This window comes from Gymnoscopelus microlampas (assembly GCF_963454915.1).
Source record: "Gymnoscopelus microlampas genome assembly, chromosome: 20".
Lineage (NCBI taxonomy): Eukaryota > Metazoa > Chordata > Actinopteri > Myctophiformes > Myctophidae > Gymnoscopelus > Gymnoscopelus microlampas.
This window is the reverse complement of record NC_139957.1, coordinates 3,582,429-3,597,852: the sequence shown is the minus strand read 5'-3', so window position 1 is coordinate 3,597,852 and position 15,424 is coordinate 3,582,429. Positions and strand designations below refer to the sequence as shown.

Sequence of the window (15,424 nt, the reverse complement as noted above, 5' to 3'; positions counted from 1 at the left end):
TTTTTTTTGATGGTTTCTGTAGTTTAAGTTGCCTATTGCAATTGCTTCCTAATGCTGTTTAAACCCGTGGTTCCCACATTTTTTCATGTCAAGAACCCCCAAATAAATATCTATGTGTCGGCGGACCCTCAGCTGAAAATATGTTGTGCCAGGGATCGCCATGCAAGATTTGTGTTGTTAAAATGTTTCTAAAATATTCCCAAGTATTAACTTTTTTCTTTCTAGATCTTTTGAAAATAGCCGATCTACAAGCTCAAGGTCGCATTGCTATGCGTTGTGAGCTTGTAGATATAGCCTACGTGTGTGTGTGTGTGTGTGTGTGTGTGTGTGTGTGTGTGTGTGTGTGTGTGTGTGTGTGCGCTCACGTAGCCAAGTTGCTTGTTTCTCTCGCAAAACCTGGCAACACTGGCATGAACCAAGAACCTGGGAGTAAGATCGGGACAGTAACACAATGGAGTCGTTTCTAGGAGGGGTTTCGTTTTCGTCTCGGGGACCTAATTGCCAAAGCAAAGTTCAAGATACATTCATTTAGCTGACCGACAGGCACCGGCACCGGGTTGGCGTTCTCTCAGTGCGGGTTGCCGGGGACGCCGTTGGTCACGGCCTGTCTGCTCCACCTCCTCTGGCTGAGGAGCTTGCGGTTCTTTTGAACTTCCACCCGCACGTCAAAGACCTCCTGAATGGCTTTCCGGAAACAGTGGAAGTTGTAGTCGATAAGCCCTGGAGGGTACAGGAGAAAAAGGTACTTAATGAGGCACTTTAACACGTCACACTCCTCTGGGTTTGGATTGATTTCGCCCTCATTCTGCCCCTCGTTCGTTCGGCCACAGTCCCTAGCAGTGGGTGAGAATGTTGTGTAATTGACGTAAAAAGATGGCTTCAAATCCAATGCAATCCAGTTTATTTATAGAGCACATTGAAAACAGCAGCATTGAACCAAAGTGCTGCACCCACTCAGTAAAAAGAAATAGAAAACTAAAAACGAATTAAAACAATAAAATAAAGGATTAAACCACAGGAAAGGATAAAACACATACACACATAACATTAATAAATATAAGAGACATTCGTGGGGAATATTTGACAGGAGTACCTATACTTGGTGGAAAAAGTACTCACATTTGTTACTTAAAAACGTACTTACTTTTTAACGTAAAAGTATCAATACTGCAATGCAGAAATACTCTGTTACAAGTAAAAGTAGGCCTACCAGTATTCAAAATGGACTTGAGTAAAAGTACAAAAGTATTGGCATCAAAATGTACTTGAAGTACCAAAAGTAGAAAGTACTCATTATGCAGAATGCCCCATTTCAAGTTTTCAAAATGTATAAAAACTTTTGAAATAGCAGATCTACAAGCTCTCAACGCGACGCTTTGAGAGCTTGAGAGCTTGCTATTTTCGAATAGTTGAAATATATATAGAGCTTAAGTGGTTAATGTATGTTTAATGATAAAAATGTAAATCTAAAAAGTAACTTGTAACAAAAGTTTTCAAATATTTGTAGTGGAGTAAAAGTACAATATGTTCCTCTGAGATGCAGTGGAGTAGAAGTAAAAGTACTGAACATTTGAAATATTCCACTAAAGTAAAAATACCTCAAAACTGTACTTAAGTACAGTACTTGAGTAAATGTACTTAGTAACTTTACACCACTGTTTGTCTCATGTACTGGGGTTGAGTTTGTCCACCACTAGTCGAAACATATCCTGAGGCCAAAGCTGAACAACATGACACCAGTATAAGGTGTAATTGTACCAGAATTCGCCCAAGATATTTGGTGACCCAAGATATTTTTGGTGACCCGAGAAATCTCCAAATCTAATTGGCAGATTGCCAAGACACTTGTCTGTGCACTTACATTCTCCCTGGTATGCTATTTCAGCTATTTCAGTGGCCCCATGACCAGTGTTGTAGTGGTGATCTTTTGACTGGTGGGACGCTATTTTCATGGTGATTTTAATGATGACTTATATTTCATAGACTAACCACATGAAGCCAGAGGTCCACGCTGGAGCCACTCTGTGCTTAGAACGGTTCACATATTATGTTTTATAGTTTTTTGTAAGGATATTAGTCATTCCCCCAAATATGGATAGTGTCTGACACCATAGTACTGACGTAGTCATAGTACCGATGTTATAGATGAGTGACATCAATATAGAACTAGAAAAAGTGCTCCTCGGAGCACAACTCTCCGCCAGAAGACTTGTGTTGGGAATGTTCTATCTGTATAAGTGTCCTATCCGTCCTGTCTGTATAAGTGTCCTATCCCTCCTGTCTGTATAAGTGTTCTATCCTTCCTGTCTATGTAAGTGTCCTATCCGTCCTGTCTATGTAAGTGTCCTATCCGTCCTGTCTGTGTAAGTGTCCTATCTGTCCTGTCTGTGTAAGTGTCCTATCCAATTGTTACAGTATCCGCCATTTCTCAACCATTTCGTGATTGTTCCTGTCTTACCTCACTTTGAAAGAGGCACAGACTCTTTCAAAGTGACACACGTATTTATAGGCCGTTATACCGAACATAAGAGAACATTAGAACATGTTCTCTTATGTTCTAATTCTTACAAAAAATCTGTCCTGTCTGTATAAGTGTCCTATCCATCCTGTCTGTATAAGTGTCCTATCCGTCTTGTCTGTATAAGTGTCCTATCCGTCCTGTCTATGTAAGTGTCCTATCCCTCCAGTCTGTGTAAGTGTCCTATCTGTCCATTTCTCAGCCATGTCAACTCGAAATCATGCTCGCTGGCTTGGGCGCTTAGCTGTTAACTAAGCATTTGTAGGATCGAGGCCTTCCCATCTAGAGAGGCTTTAGCTTAATTAAAGTATCTGCTTTGCATGCAGGATTGTTGGAACTGTCTTACCTCACTTTGAAAGTGGCACAGACACTTTCAAAGTGACACATGTATTTTATAGGCCGCTTTACGTCACTAGCCAATCGGATCACACTATTTCACCGTATTGTCACGTGTCACGTGAGGCTTGACCAATGTTAGTCCCAGTTTCAGAAAGTGAAAACAAACTCTCCTGGCGGAGAGAATTATAAAAGAACTAGAGTGATAACTGGAAATCTCCGTCTTTGGGAACGGTGACGTCATGTGGCTCCTCTCCGTCGTTTCGCGTCATAGAGTTGTCTCGCATGGACATTACTCAGTGCGCGACCCTGTGCGCTAGCTTGTGCGCAACCTCGCGAGTCGAGCCCATTGGTTCGAAACCGTTTTCCCTCGTTCATGTATTGGGCCCTGGCTGCACTAGGCTCTATTCACAGCAGCCATATTATGAAGACATTCACAGGTGTTACCAATGATACTAATGAAGGCTCTGTTCCATTTAGTCTAGCACAGTGGTTTCCACGACCCCCATAACTCTGAGACTGTACAAATGGAACCAAATGGACCTGTAAGGGGCCATTTGGAAGCCCATGAGGGTCCCTGGACCCCAACTGTAGACCCACTGGTGTAACTGAGTGTCTCCAGTGAGCCAACATGCACAATATCAGCACCCTGACTCTGTTTGACCAGAATGGAACAGAGCCTTCATTAGTAGCATTGGTAACACCTGTGAATGTCTTCATAATATGGCTGCTGTGAATAGAGCCTCTTCCCAGAGGCGGCCACCAGGCTGGGGTGGTCCCCTGTCAGCAGGGAGTGTTGGGCGACAGGAGTGGGGACGAAGGCTCTTCGTCCTCCCCGTAGGGGCTCCTCTCTGGCAGGTGAGCCAGTAGGAACACCATGTGACAACACTCATAAATGCGTGTGGGGAAATAATTGGCATAACGACAAGAAAAAGCTGGGAAAAAAAGCACACACACAAATAAAAATGACCCCGTCTTGTTTGGTTATGCTTAAAGTCTTTTGAGCGTTTCCATACCAAGTTGATATTTTCATGATGAGTCGTTATTGTGAATTAGTGCCTTGACTGACAGCAGTGGATAGATAGGATTATCCATCCATCCATCCATCACTGCTTGTCAATCCGGAGATATACTGAAGCCTACCACCGGACTTTGTGACAGGTGCAGGTGCAGACTGGTGCTGGTGTCAAAAAAAGCTCTCAATCGTAAAAAAACTGAAAAAAACTACTTTGTAGGGAAATGCTCAAAAGAATTTCAGCTTGTCAGAAAATTAAGTGATGTTGTTGTCAAAATAATGTAAGCTAATAGGCTCTATGCACAGCAGCCATATTGGGAATGAATTGGGCCCCTTCCTTACTTCCTTCACAGGTGTTACCAAAACTAATTAAGGCTCTGTTCCATTTAGTGTGGCACAGTGGTTGTCTTATTTTCAAGGACCCCCATAACTCTGAGAGTGTACAAATGGAACCAAATGGGCCCGTAAGGGTCCATTTGGTTCCATTTGTACACTCTCAGAGTTACACACCCACCATAAGGGGCCATTTGGGAAACAAAATGGAGTGTTTCTAGTGACCAGAACAGAGCCTTCATTAGTATCATTGGTAACACCTGTGAAGGAACTAAGAAGAGGCCCAATTTCTTTCCAATATGGCTGCTGTGCATAGAGCCTATTGGGTCAAATACCACCGTGTACAGTTAGCCCACAAAAGAAAGAGCCTCTTTCGTGTTTCGCCCAGGTGGGTGTAGTTATATATGCCTAACCCTAACCTCACAAAAACTATGCCATAACCGTAACCCTGCAGTATACCTTAGCATCACAGAAACTATGCCTAAACCTAACCCTGGGTGTTCCCACGTGGGTGAATCACCTGGAAGAGAGGTTCTTTTGCGTCCCAATATGACAGACCACTCTAAAATCTTTGAATTGGTTCTGCAAAGACTTTTTTTTAAATTTTATCTCAGACTTTCCAGTCAGTTATAGCCACTAAATTCAATTTACAGAATAGATATCACAGTCCGTCCTATAGACCCCTTAAAGACGCACTGAAGTGACATTTTCGGTCATTTTATTTTGAAGGTTCAGCCCGAAACGTTGGCTCAACGACTCTAAACCAATCAGAAGGTCCCATCCCTTCAGGCTATGGGACGTTGGATCTCAATCACTTCAGCCGTGCTGGCACACGGCTAGTGTTTGTTTACAAGTGAGAGAGAGACGGCCAGTGAAGTACGTTTGCTACTACCTATAATGTTTTCACATACATATTTTAGTGTGCAGATGAAGTTTAAAATGAGTAATACACTCATCTTCAATGAGATTCAAAACGGAGTATCTCTGTAATTAAAATCAGCTGTGTTTGAAGAACGTGCAGCTATGGGAATCAAACAGGTGCATGTAATCAAGATTCATTTATATTCGTGAAGGCTGTATTATGTCATCACGCAGCACGTTTTCGTTTACAGGAAGTAATTAAGATTGGCTTTTTAGGGACTTTAGATGTAAAAATTCACAAAAATTGTTTTTTTTTCATTTTTTTTGGCATCTATTGTTAGGTGTGCCCATATGACGACCACGGATATGCTCTAAAAGTGTGAAAAACATATTTTTCATTTCACTACACCTTTAACTCTCTCAGTGCCACGCCCCGAGATATCCCGAGTTTTTCCCGAGTACCCTCCCGGCCAGAATGGTGACGATCAGTCATCGGGGTCGTGTATTACATCGTATTTTAGCCCGATCAGAGATTGTCGAAAACGTCACTTCCTGTTTATGACTTATACAGTGTTTGGCCTGTGTGGGGGGGGGTTGAACGAGTCAGCGAGTGATTGAGGTGTCACTGTACTGCTCTCTGCTGGCCGATCTGTGCTATGTCTTTAAAAACGCAGAAAGAAAAACTATCTGAAAATGAAATGACAAAATAACCAAAAAAAAAACGCTGGCACTGGGGGAGTACTTTATGAAAATACTCTGGCAGTCAAAGAGTTAACAGACGACGTCACACTGATAAGAACCAGTATGCGTGCAACCAGTATGCGTGCAATGAAACCCATTCTATCAGGTCTCGCTAGGACGCGCCTCACTAGCCAACACACAAGAGGGGGTTGGGGTGTGCTGAAACCAGCGCATCCCGAAACAACAGGTTGGGAATTGATTGCGTGAAACAAACACATGTGCGTCCAGTCTCAATGTTAGTAAACAAATAATTGGTCTATTGGTAAGCGGAGATCTCAAATACGTCTGGCTAGGCGAAAGACTACATATGGGAAGTAAAAAAAAAAAAAACACAAATGTATTGGAGTTCACAAATGACAAGCAGTTTGTAATTGTAGTGTATTTTTATACAAAAGAAATATATACATAAATGCAACAACATCCTTATTATCTTCCTGATGACAATAGCAATACTATTTGATTTACATATATATTTAAATAAGACGTTATGTGTGCATCAGAAATACATTTGTGAACCTTATATTATGTGGATTTTTATGCAATGATGATTTATATTTGTTGTGCATTGACAAATATTCCGTGGGGTCATTGACTGATCTCGGTAAATGTGAGCTTAACAATCATCTCTAATTGTGTTCCAAGGGTCAGCCATGCCCCACCGTCGAGCTGACGAACGAGGCGAGTGCTGTCGCCGATGCCCTTTGTTCAGAAGGGAGAATAATGGTGGTGCTTGGAAAAGGGGCATGTTCTAAAGAAGCGGCTCTTCGCACTGTCACACGTGGCCCTCGGGGACAGCATTGACACGTTCCAAGGGGGACGGACAGGATACGGTCCTTTGATCAGTGCAACACACGGAATTTATCAGTGAGAAATAAGAAGAAAAGAAAATAGATGGTGTGTTCTCTCCTCCGCGTCATCAGTGCCCATACCCTAGGTGGGGTTGGCAAAAGGGCCTTTCTGTGTGGAGTTTGCATGTTCTCCCCGTGTCTCCTAGGGTAGGTACCCTCACAAAAACATGCAGTAATCCTGGTCACTATACTGCCTCCCCCTGGCCAACCGGGGCGCCTGATTGAGGGGAAGGGAACTGGTTGGAATAACGTGTTCCTTCCACGCGCTACGTCCAACCAGGGAAACTCTCCCCTGTCAGGTGACAAGCAGGTCAGTTGGCTCTCATGCATTGAAGGAGGCATGAGCTCGGCCCTGGCCTCCCTAGGTTGGCAGAGGGAAGGTAGTGCCCAGGATTACATAGACAATTGGCACTGGGTGTAAAAAATAGGGTTACAAAATTGTGGGATAAAAATTTAAGGAAAAAAAAAAATAAGAAGAAAAGGAAATCTGAAGTAGCCAGTGGAAGAAAAGCTTCTTGATTAACCCTTTAAGACCGGGAACTAATCTGTGTCATTTTAAGATTTCTTTGGCTATATAAAAATAGCAGATCTACAAGCTCATAGCACGGCACTGAGTGCCGCGCTACGAGCTTGTAGATCTGCTATTTATTTGTTTTAATTCTGAAAATGTTTGCAAATCTTTAGGTTGAATATATATATATATACTTTTTTAAAGCGAAAGTTTTTAACTCAAATCTTTTTACAAATTCACTCAAAAAAAAAAACCTCATAATGTTCCAAATATCTTGTAAATCCAAAAAAAAAAAAAATCCTAAAGTTTTATTTTATAATTTATTTTACTTATGTTGCTCATTATTATTATCAATGGTTTTCCAGCTTTTTGTGTCAAGGACCCCCAAAATAATATGTATTTGTCCGTGTGTATTTTGTCCGCGGCACTCGGTGCCGCGCTATGAGCTTGTATATCTGCTATTTTTGAATAGCCAAAGAAACCTTAAAATGACACGCATGTGTTTCCTTCCCGGCCTTAAAGGGTTAATGTTTGCTACTGTAGGTGTGACTTCACCCACACTGATATATAGTAGTATTGAGATAGCTGCCCGGACCCAGAATCTACAACAGACTATTTATCCTTTCTATTAGAACAGTTGATTGATGTCACCAGTTTGTGATTTGGTTTCTTTTTACTTTTTATTTTCTTGATTTCTTACGCCCTCTACTTTACGTAGAGAGCATAACAATAGATATCAATGTACAGTATTCTATATTAAAAATGCCTAGAGGGTCAACCGACGGTTGGGTGCCCCCCCAACCTGGGTACGCACCATTGCTCCCCCCCCACCCCCTCTGTGTTCTTATTGGCTGGCCTTTAAACAGCCATAACTCCAGTTCCCAGCATGCAAAACGCCCCAATCTTTGTAGGTGAAGACAATTTCAGGTTTATCCTTCCTTTTGTCAGTCGGTTTGTCGGATTGCCTCGAAACTTCACCCACACACACTCTCTGAGGGGTGTGTGGGTGAAGTTGGTGTGAATTGTTCACTTCCGGTTTTACCAGGAAGTGGTCGTACAGGCATTACAGTGGACCTGGGTGCTGCAAGTGCATCGCTACACGGCAGCAGTTTTATAGCAGTGTTTAACACTTAAATGGCCATAATTCAGTGACCATTGCTCTTATCAGCGCAACATAGGACTAGGTTTGAAGGCCGCGTAGTGGCCTGAAAATCTAGTGTATGAAAAGGGCTACAAAATAAATGGATTCACTTGATTGGTTTATGAACTTGATGAGCTGCATTGATTCCATATCGGTTAACCACTTGAACCCATATTCTGGGGGAGAACATTCGCCTAAAAATGCGTGAGCTTGTAGATCGGCCATTCTTGGCGTAGTAGAGTGATGAAAGAGCGTACCAAGTACAGTTACAACTCAGGTCTGCTTCACTAAGAATAGAGGGTTTACGTGGTTATGGTAATGAGTTATAAGTCTAATTCAACCGAAAGTTTCAGTATACAGTATGTACTGTACATAAGCAACTTACCGTACTTAACTCTCTCAGTGCCAATGAAATAAAAAAATTATTGCGAACTGTGCCAAGATATTTTTAGTTTTTTTCAAAGTAAAAAAAAAGTGCTTAGGAAGCGAGATACAGCCTTTTTCAGTTGTAAGTTAAACAAGGAGTGGATGGAGCTGCACATCTTCAGATAATGATATCTTGGGTTCTGAACACTTTTCTTAAAAAAAAAAAATATATATATATATATATATATATATATATATATATATATATATATATATATATATATATATTTATGTTTTTTACTCGGGATTTTTCGTTCTGGCAGGGAGGGTATTCAGTAAAAACTCAGGATTTTTCTTTCTGGCAGGGAGGGTATTCAGTAAAAACTCGGGATAACTCGGGGTCTGGCACTGAGAGAGTTAATCTTGAATAGTACATAAAGGCCTCCTACATATTTATACTTCACTGTAATTAGCTCCACATTCACAAAGTGGCTGCTACACGCTCATTATTGATTACATATTCATCGGCATGCATACGTTGTGTCTGTCTGAAGGTTTAAGGGCCTAAATACAGTATACTTCACTTTAATTACATGGAATTTGTGTCATTGTGGATGGAACATTGGACGTGAAAATGGAGGGGCAGTATACTGTACCATTATAGTTGCTGTCTGGAACAAACCATGTATCTTTTCACCTGTGTATTTTTTGCTATTGTTTTAAACATAAGTGTAAAAAAATAAGTGTAAGTGAAAATGGTTAACCCATTAAGACCTGGAACGCATCTGTGTCACTTCAGATTTCTTTGGCTATTCAAAAATAGAAGATCTACAAGCTCGTAGATCTGCTATTTTTGAAAAATCGTGAACAAATATTTTTTTATATTTTTTTCAAAACACTGTTAGGATTTAGATCTTTTTAAAGAATCGCCTCAGGTCTTAATGGGTTTTTGTAGGTTTTATAAATATTGAACCATTGAAGAGTATTAACAAGAGCTTGTGACTAAATAATAACTACATTGGATCCACTGGAACACAGGGTTTTTTTTTCTCCACATTTCCTGAAAATACCAAAAAGTAACGATTTTATTTTCCACCCGTCAATTTATTCCAGATCCAACCTGCCCCCTAGCGGATATGGCTTTTAAACATACAGACCTCAAGTGACAGCCACTGTGAGTTTATATACAAAAGTGATATTTAGGCCCTTTCAACCAGGGCAGGGGCGTCAACACCTTTTTCAAAGGGGGCCATATTTGAAAATATGAAAATACCATAGAACCGATCACAAAGTCACATCAAATGCATCGCATTACGACAATGTTATTTAACTACAGTGCAATATTGTAGCCAAATGTAACTTCATCCATCTGTGCTGTAAGCAAAACAAAAGGTAACCAGCTGTGAAAAGATCTCTACTACTCTCTACTACAAAAGAAAAACAATAAAATAAAAAAACATAAACAATATCCTTTCTTTCGCATCTTGAGAATGAGGCAACACACTACAAGCAGTTAGGACTGAAGTTCTACTGAGAAATCTGTCTATCTGCCCAGGTTAATTTCAAAACATCAAAATATGAATTTCACTATGCTGATAAATAATACATTTCAGGAGGGAAGCCGCGGGCCATATAAAGTCTGCCCTCGTGCCACAATTGGCCCCCGGGCCGCACTAGGGGGCAGGTCAGGATTTAAATGGTGGAGAAGATGGTTTTGCTGCATTTAGTGAGTAGGTGAGAGAAACGGGGGTGATGGTGCATTACCTTAGACCAGCGGTTCTCAACATGTGGGCCCCAGCCCACTGGTTGGCCGTGAGGATATTGCAAGAGGGCCCCGAAATAATTGGCAAAAACACTACACTTAATTAGGGTTGTCCGATATTGGCTTTTTTACCGATAACCGATATACCGATATTGTCCAACTCTTAATTACCGATACCGATATCAACCGATACCGATATATGCGGGGATTATTGTGATTAGGGTAAGCTCAAATTTCATATCACACACACCATATACAGTAAGAACTCCTGTAACTTATTTATAAAGCAAAAAAAAAAAAAAAAAAAAAAAAAAAATTTTTTTTTTTTCAAAAACCGATACCGATATTTTCCCGATATCAATTTTTATGCTAATATCGGCCGATAATATCGGGAGGCAGATAATATCGGACATCCCTACACTTAATATATGTTAAAAAGATAAGAAAATAAATCATGGTATTTTTTTCTTTAAAACCATGAAACATTGGTTTTCATTGCGATACCGATAAATAGTAACTTAAACTGCGTTAATTCCATTGATCGAAGCTGCAACACAATCAATTGATTGATCATTAACCCATTGAGACCTCAAGCCGATTCTACATGTCTCCTAAATCCCAACAGTTTTCTGAAAAACGTATGTTTCTATATCAGTGGTGCTCAATCTTTTTCATGTCAAGGACCCCCAAAACTTTATGTATTTGGCCGCGGACGACCATCAAAATATTTTGTTCCAGGGACCCCCAGAAGCAAAGATTTGAGTTAAAAATGTTCGCTTTAAAAATTTATATTCAAAGATTTGCACACATTTTCACGATTTAAAAAAAATAGCAGATGTACAAGCTCGTAGCGCGGCACTCGGTGCCGCGCTATGAGCTTGTATATCTGCTATTTTTGAATAGCCCAAAGTGTAAATGCTGTAAATGCTTTTTAGCTCAAATAAAAAAATGACACAGTTCCAGGTCTTAATGGGTTAAAATGAGCTCTGAAACATACAATTTTCAACTGGGCCCTGATCCAGAAAAGGTTGAGAACGTATTAGACCACTGAATTCATCCTGACATGACAACAAAAGCATAGCAATGTATATACAGTACATCTCTCATTCTACCGCTGCGAGAAGTCGACAACGAAAAATCCCCACCAGTATTTCTGATGGTACAGTATATCCGCCAGGACTTCTGATGACTTGCTTCGGCCCACACAGCGAAAGCCAAACAGTGAGCCAGAGGGTGCAACAGAGTTGGCTTTGCAATATCCACTTTCTTGCCACCTTCTTGCATCAGCCAGCTAGCCTTGACAGCTTGTTTCAAGCCTTAGCACAGTGACCATTACCATTTCTTATTTTTGCCCACGGATGAAGTGCAGACTTTTCCTCCCCTCCTAACATTATACATAACAACACTACACTTTGTGAATCGGCTGGCGTTGGGGGCTGACACAACTCGCACAGCATGGACTGTGTTCTACACCACAAAACAGACACTGTAGCTGCACACAAGAAAGTCACTTGGTGTCCAAATTACCAAACTAAAAATGTACTAATAATGTCACCAACACTGGAATGACATGACCGGGGATTCACCTCCACCTACCCACTTGCCTCCCGGCGACACAAGCAACCTGGACAGGCTGGCTATAGCTCCCTCGCGGGGGCTATACTCTGAAAGGGGCGGAGGAGGTGATGAAGGTGTTTATGGCGAGGAAGCCGGACCCAATTATGGACAACCACTCATATCCCCGGCTCCAATAGTCTCTATGCACAGCAGCCATATTGGAAAGAAATTGGGCCTTTTCCTTACTTCCTTCACAGGTTTTACCAATGATACTAATGAAGGCTCTGTTCCATTTCATGTAGCACAGTGGTTCTCAAAGCCTTTAATTTCAAGGACCCCCGTAACTCTGAGAGTGTACAAATGGACCATTTGCACACTCTCAGAGTTACACACCTTTTAAGGGGCCATTTGGAACCCCCCTCAAGGAACCATGAGGGTCCCTGGACCACACTTTGAGACCCACTGGTGTAGCAGAGTGTTTCCAGTGAGCCAACATGCACAATATCAGCACCCTGACTCTGTTTGACCAGAATGGAACAGAGCCTTCATTAGTATCATTGGTAACACGTGTGAAGGAAGTAAGAAGAGGCCCAATGTCTCTCCAAAAATGGCTGCTGTGCATAGAGCCTATTAGAGATTGTGGGAAGGTTTAGCAGCAGGGGTAATGATAGATGGTTGATGTCGGGCAGAAACATTCTTATCTCTAGATCCTAACGTTATGTGTTTTGTTCGTAAATGAACGCCCTACTTGTTCACCCTACAGCGTCACACCAAAGCATCAAAAGTAGCAGATCTACAAGCTGGAAACGCGACGCGTTTTGAGCTTTTACATTTGCTACTTTTGCTATTTCTGTCTCCGCCAGGCCGAAGGCATGGTGGAGAGTATGTTTTCACTTTGTCCGTCCGTGTGTGTGTCCGTCCGTCTGTGAACACCTAACATTGGTCAAGCTTCACGTGACATCACAATATGTAATATAAATAGGTAAGACAGAATTAATCAGGAACAGTACTTTCTTTTACCACCTCGCCTGGCGGAGACCTGTGCTCCGAGGAGCACATTTTCGAGTTTTATTTATCAAACTCAAATTAACTCATTCACTGCCAGAATTATTTCTGGCCGTGTTTGAACACTGCCATATTTTTCAATGAAAAAAAAAAAGTACTCAGGAGCCGAGATACAGAATTTTTAAGTTTTAAGTTAACAAGGAAGTGGATTGGAGTCTATATCTTCGAAAAATCATATCTCCTTGGTCTTTGGGTCAAAAAAAAAAAAATTGAGATGAGTGGAGCGGGGCGGATGCTTTGACACAAGGTCACATGCAACTATGATAAATAACTGAAATAATAAATACCAGAAAGCATGGAGTCACTCTCTAAGCATTTGGACTTACTGTACATATTACGGTGGAGTTGGATTAGCAGGTTAATAAAAGAATATTGTTGCTGTCGGGTAGAAACTTTTTTAACTTTTTATGTTTTTTCATAAATTAATGCCCTAGTACGGTCTCACACAAAACTAGCAAGAATAGCCAATCTACAAGCTCAAAATGTGCCGCATTGTGACGTGTTTTGAGCTTGAAGATCAGCTATTTTTTGCTCATTTTGAATTTAATTCCAGAAAACTAACAGGTTTGGACACCAGACAGCAACGACATGCAAATATGCAATAATATGTACATACATTGTATTTAATGAATATACAACTTCCGGAAGGCTTGTTGTACATTTTGTTAACACAATTAAATGAACACTTTCTAATGTGCCATTTAAGCTAAAGGCTACACAGTTGCTACAGAACATTTATTTAGGGCTTCAACTATCCATTATTTTCTTAGCGATTATTCTATTGATTATTTTTTTGGACCAATGTAAAGTATTAGCAAGAGCTTGTGATTAAATAATAACTACATTGGATCCATTGGAACGCAGTTTCATTTTTTTCTTGTTCCTATAAAGGCACCGTTTTGTCCATAATACAAGGTTTCCAGCCGTCAGTGACGATTTAACGCGTAAGTTAATATGAAGAAAAAGAAAAGACAAGAAAAAAGGAGTGGGCCAAATACAGACACCCTGGGGGACGCTGGTCAGCAAAATATATAGCCCTCATTTCTTCAACCACTTTACTGTTAACCCATTCAAACCGGGAAAGCATCTGTGTAACCACTTACACCATTATTTTATACTTTGGCTATTCAAAAATAGCAGATATACAAGCTCATAGCGCGGCACCGAGTGCCGCACTATGAGCTTGTAGATCTGCTATTTTAGAAAAATCGTGAAAATGTGTGCAAATCTGAATATATATATTCTTTAAAGGGAACATTTTTAACTCAAATCTTTGCTTCTGGGGGGTCCCTGGAACAACATATGTTGAGATGGGGGTCCGCGGCCAAATACATATCATTTTACACATTTGTAGAATCCCCAGAAGCAAAGATTTGAGTTGCAAATGTTCGCTTTAAAAATATATATATATTCAAAGATTTGCAAAAAAAAAAATAGCAGATCTACAAGCTCATACAGTAGCTGAGCTTGTAGATGAGCTTGTATATCTGCTATTTTTGAATAGCCCACAGTATAAGATAATGGTTAGAAGTGGTTCAAATCTAAAATGCGTTCCCGGTCGTATTGGGTTAAGTGGTTCATGAAGAAATGAAGGTAATACATCAACGCTAAGCTGAACCGACCTTTCCTCTCGAAGCTCTCCTGGCGCAGGAAGCACACCATGGCCAGGAACTTGGTGACCTCCTTCAGGTACATGACGGTGGTGTTGTTCAGGTGGATGATGGCCATGGACTCCTTGTCGTACGGGGAGCAGCCCTCGTCTTCGGCCAGACTGAGACATGAGGAGGAAGACAAACATTAAAAAAGGTCATTTATTTATTGTGGTAAAGTGAAGCACACTGCCCACCACGGTGGAGTCTAGGGGTCTCAATCCACTGCAGTGCATCCGCCTTTGTCGAGCAGCCATACAAACACTATTGCCCCGTGTTTGGAGGAGGGTGTTCAATGTACAAATGTATGCTTTGAGCTTTGAGCAAGGTTCATGTCTGGTCAAGAGACATGTTTGAGTCTAACACGTGTTAAAGGGATAGTTCACCCCCAAAATGACTTTTTTTCCCCTATCGATTACTCACTCCATGGAGACTTGAATTCAAAGATATTTCTAACGTTTTTGTCGCATTCCTAAGCTAACAATTTAATGCCGAGCAGTGGGTTCCGGTAGGAGACACAAAGAGTCTCCTTTGTGTCTCCTACCGGAACGCAGTGCTCGTCATCAAATCTGTGTAACCGATAGAAAATAAGTAATTTTTTGGGTGAACTACTCCTTTAACACAAATACCTTGGGGTCATATTGAATCCAAATCTGGCTTTTAAAAAACACCCCGAGAATGTGACAAATTATACAATTAAATTCAATCTGCAAAATCTTGA

At 41.0% G+C, this 15,424-nt stretch overlaps 1 protein-coding gene across 1 annotated transcript in view; it reads right to left on the bottom strand.

Moving 5' to 3' along the window:
• Positions 1-445: 445 nt before the first annotated feature.
• Positions 446-15,424, bottom strand: part of LOC311035975 (ras-related GTP-binding protein D-like) — a gene marked incomplete at its 5' end in the record, with an annotated part of 72,571 nt that continues 57,592 nt past the window's right edge. The window contains 2 exons of the mRNA XM_084044502.1: positions 446-720; positions 14,677-14,825. Coding sequence (XP_083900628.1) covers positions 569-720; positions 14,677-14,825 — 301 coding nt within the window. The 3' untranslated portion in view covers positions 446-568. The remainder of the gene's footprint in view (positions 721-14,676; positions 14,826-15,424) is intronic.